Source organism: Gregarina niphandrodes (assembly GCF_000223845.1).
Source record: "Gregarina niphandrodes unplaced genomic scaffold scaffold00009, whole genome shotgun sequence".
In the NCBI taxonomy this organism is placed as follows: domain Eukaryota; phylum Apicomplexa; class Conoidasida; order Eugregarinorida; family Gregarinidae; genus Gregarina; species Gregarina niphandrodes.
The window spans coordinates 339655-342631 of NW_011646046.1; the positions used below are offsets into that span (position 1 = coordinate 339655).

The 2977-nt window shown below is 64.5% G+C and overlaps 1 protein-coding gene across 1 annotated transcript; it reads left to right on the top strand.

Annotated features, from left to right (window-relative positions):
• Window positions 1-916: 916 nt before the first annotated feature.
• On the top strand, window positions 917-2935 carry GNI_062870 (putative transmembrane protein; the record flags this gene model as incomplete). Its single annotated transcript, XM_011136294.1, has 1 exon — window positions 917-2935. One exon carries the CDS (start codon window positions 917-919, stop codon window positions 2933-2935), a length of 2019 nt encoding a protein of 672 aa, XP_011134596.1.
• Between the last annotated feature and the right edge of the window lie 42 nt (window positions 2936-2977).

A 2977-nucleotide genomic window follows, 5' to 3' on the forward strand; every position in this document is an offset into this window, starting at 1 on the left:
CAGTTCCCGCTGGACGTGCTTTGTGGGTGGCTGGTGCACTCCTTCTGCTTCTGATTTTTGTTAGAGTCCTGAAGGGTACAGCTTGCTTGCTTATCATTCCACTAGGCTACGCAATTTTCTCTGGACTCTTTTCGAGCCTCCGCACCAGGAGCAACCAACCCGCCGCAGATGACCGTGCAACCCGTGGCAGAGAACGCCCGGACAGCGGACCCTTCGGGTCGCCCGAGGAGCGGGCCGCTGCTATACGCGCCTTCCGCGAGTCCCTTCTGCAGGCCGTCCAGGTCGCCAGGCCGTCCAGGTCGCCAGCGTCCAAGAAATCCGAAACTTCTACGCCCAGGGATCGAGTGCACGGCCGTCCGACACTCGGCCGTCCGAGACGCAACCGTCCGAGACTCGGCTGTCCGAGGGAAGGGCTGCGAACGGTCCCGCCGCGGAGGGAAGTTCGTCATCCGCCGCGGAGCCGGCAGACGAGCTGTTCCCTAATCCGACGGGTGACTCGGATGTGGACGAAGAGTCGGAAGACCCTCCGAACGCGGAACCAGGTTCGGGTCGCGGCGGTCGTCGGTTGGCGGGCAGTCGCGTGACGGAGGCGGACATCGCACGTGTGCGAAGTGCTGTGGAGAGTGTGCGGCTGGCGGTAGAGAATGCGCGAAACGAGTCGCGTCGGCGCGAAGGCGTCTGGCGGCGACTTTGGCGGCGACTGCCGCAGCCGGTTCGGAGTGTGTTGGAGACTGGTTCGCAGATCGTTTTGTTTGTGTGCAGTTTCGAGGAGTGGGCGTACTTGATTGGCGTGCTCTTCGTGCTGAAGGTGGCCGTGCCCTCGGTGGTGGGGCGCGTGTTCTTCTACAGCCTCGGCCTCTCGCATTGGGTTGCCGTCGCGGGAGTGGACGCTGACCCCGCGCACATCGCACACGTGATGGACAGCAATCCCTGGCTGCTCCACGCGTTTTCGGTCATCGTTGGCCGCCTGCTTCTGATGCATCTTAGCCAGATCATCCTCACTGCCCTCAGCGCGCTCCCGCATTGGGACCGACTCGTCTTCGAGGACTACGCACTTCTCGGCTTCTCCTGCGCCGCCTACTACGCCTCTTCGCACCTCACCCTCAGTTACGCCGCTGCGCCCGACGACCCCGACGCCGCCGACGCACTGCCCCAACTCCGTGTCGAAGAAGACCCGGCAGAGGCCGCGCAACGCGGCGCGGAGCAAGGTGACGGAGAGCAAGGTGGCGCACAGAACGCGGAGTCGGAGAACGCGGAGTCGGAAGACGAAGCAGAGGCGGAAGACGACGCGGAAGCGGAGCGTGCGAGACGAGGCGACGCGGTGCGGGAGACGGTGGGGGCGGCGCTGCCGGAGGTGGTGCACACACGGTACGCGGGCGTGCGCGAGAGCCGGATGCGTTTCGAGGACGCGTTTCCGCACGCGAGTCGAGCCTTCTTCTCTGTCGCGACTTGGGACTGTGTGTATTGCGGCGTGGTAAGCGTGACGTTGCTGGCGGCGGCGGTGGCCTGGGTGGTGCCGCAGGCTTCGGGGTACGTGGCGGCGGCGCTTGGGCGGCGTTGGGGTCTGCCGTCGGTGCTGCCGTTGGTACTTTTCGAGTCGAACCCGAGTGCGTCAGAGTACGGTGCGGACCTGTCGCTGGGTTTCTGGTTGTTACGGCACGCGCGGGCGAGTTACGCGTGCGTGTTCCAGGGCGGTGCGTGTTCTGCACACAGCGCGCTTACGGCGGTCACGGCGGTCACGGTGCCGTTTTTGGCGAACCGCGTAGTACGCGCGAAGGTGAACATTCCCGCAGCGCGGGCGACGAGGCTGTTTGCGCGGTTGCTGCGTACGCCGATGGCGCATGCTCTGTGTGCGGCGCCGGTACCGCTGACGGCTCGGCCGCGCGCGGACTCGAGTTCTGGAGCGTTGGTTGTGCGACTATGCGTCTGGGTGCGGCGGACGTTCCGAAGTTTGCCCGTGCCGCCGGGTTGGGAGGCATCGGAGGTGGCAGTGCGTGTGTGGCCGGATTTGCGTAAGATTTATCTGTCGGCTGAGGGTGTGTGTGGGATCGAGTGTACGGGTGGCATTCGGTTGGTGCTGCACGCGATTGACGTGAAGGACTTTACCGTCGCTGGCGTCTTTGTAGCTCGTTTCCCCAATGGCCTTGACGTGCAGTTCCAGGTCTGGATGCCGAAGGCCTGCATCCCGAGTCGCTACGACAGCGGCTACGTCCGCTTCGCCGCTTCGCGGATCTTCACGCTCTTCCAGGCGCCGGACCACGGTGCGCCTCAGGTCGCGCGCGGCTTCTATCTCACTGATCAAGACGGCACCTTCACCTTCCGATACGCCGTCGCTCGTGCGCCAGCGCAAAAGGACGCGCCGCGAGAAAAAAAGGGCGCCTGGCTCGCGGCGCGGTGGCACGCGCTACTGCGCTGGCTGCGTTGGCGCCAGTTCGTGGCGCTCTACGCCGCAGCGGGCACACTGTTGGTGGCGACTGCGGTGGTCCCGGCCGTCTTTTGCATGGTGGGACTCTTGTGCTTCGGCCGCTGGATGCTCACCGGTAGTGCGCGGGCCGCCTTCACACTGGTCCCGACGGGCATCGGTTTTGCGCACGTGGCGGGCAGCGGCGGGCCGCCGCCGTGGCTTCTAGCTACGGCCGAGCGGAGCGATCTGACGTGCGTGTGCGTTGCACAACTATGCGTCGCGATGCTCGCCAGCCTCGCGACTACCTTGAACCAACGCCCGTTCTGCTCCACCCTCCGCAAGACCGTCTGTTCCTGGGCGGCGAAACTCTATCTCTTCGGACTCAACTCCGTCTTGGTCGGCTACGTCGTCGACCGACAACTACTCAACACTGCACACTTTACCCCACTCAAGTGGCTCGTCATTGGGTACCTCCCGCTCAGACTTTGGTGGTTTGCTCTCCGAGTCCTCACCTTCTATTGCCCCCCTTAATCATCGTCATCCGACTCAAAGGCACAGAAGCAAACGTCGACT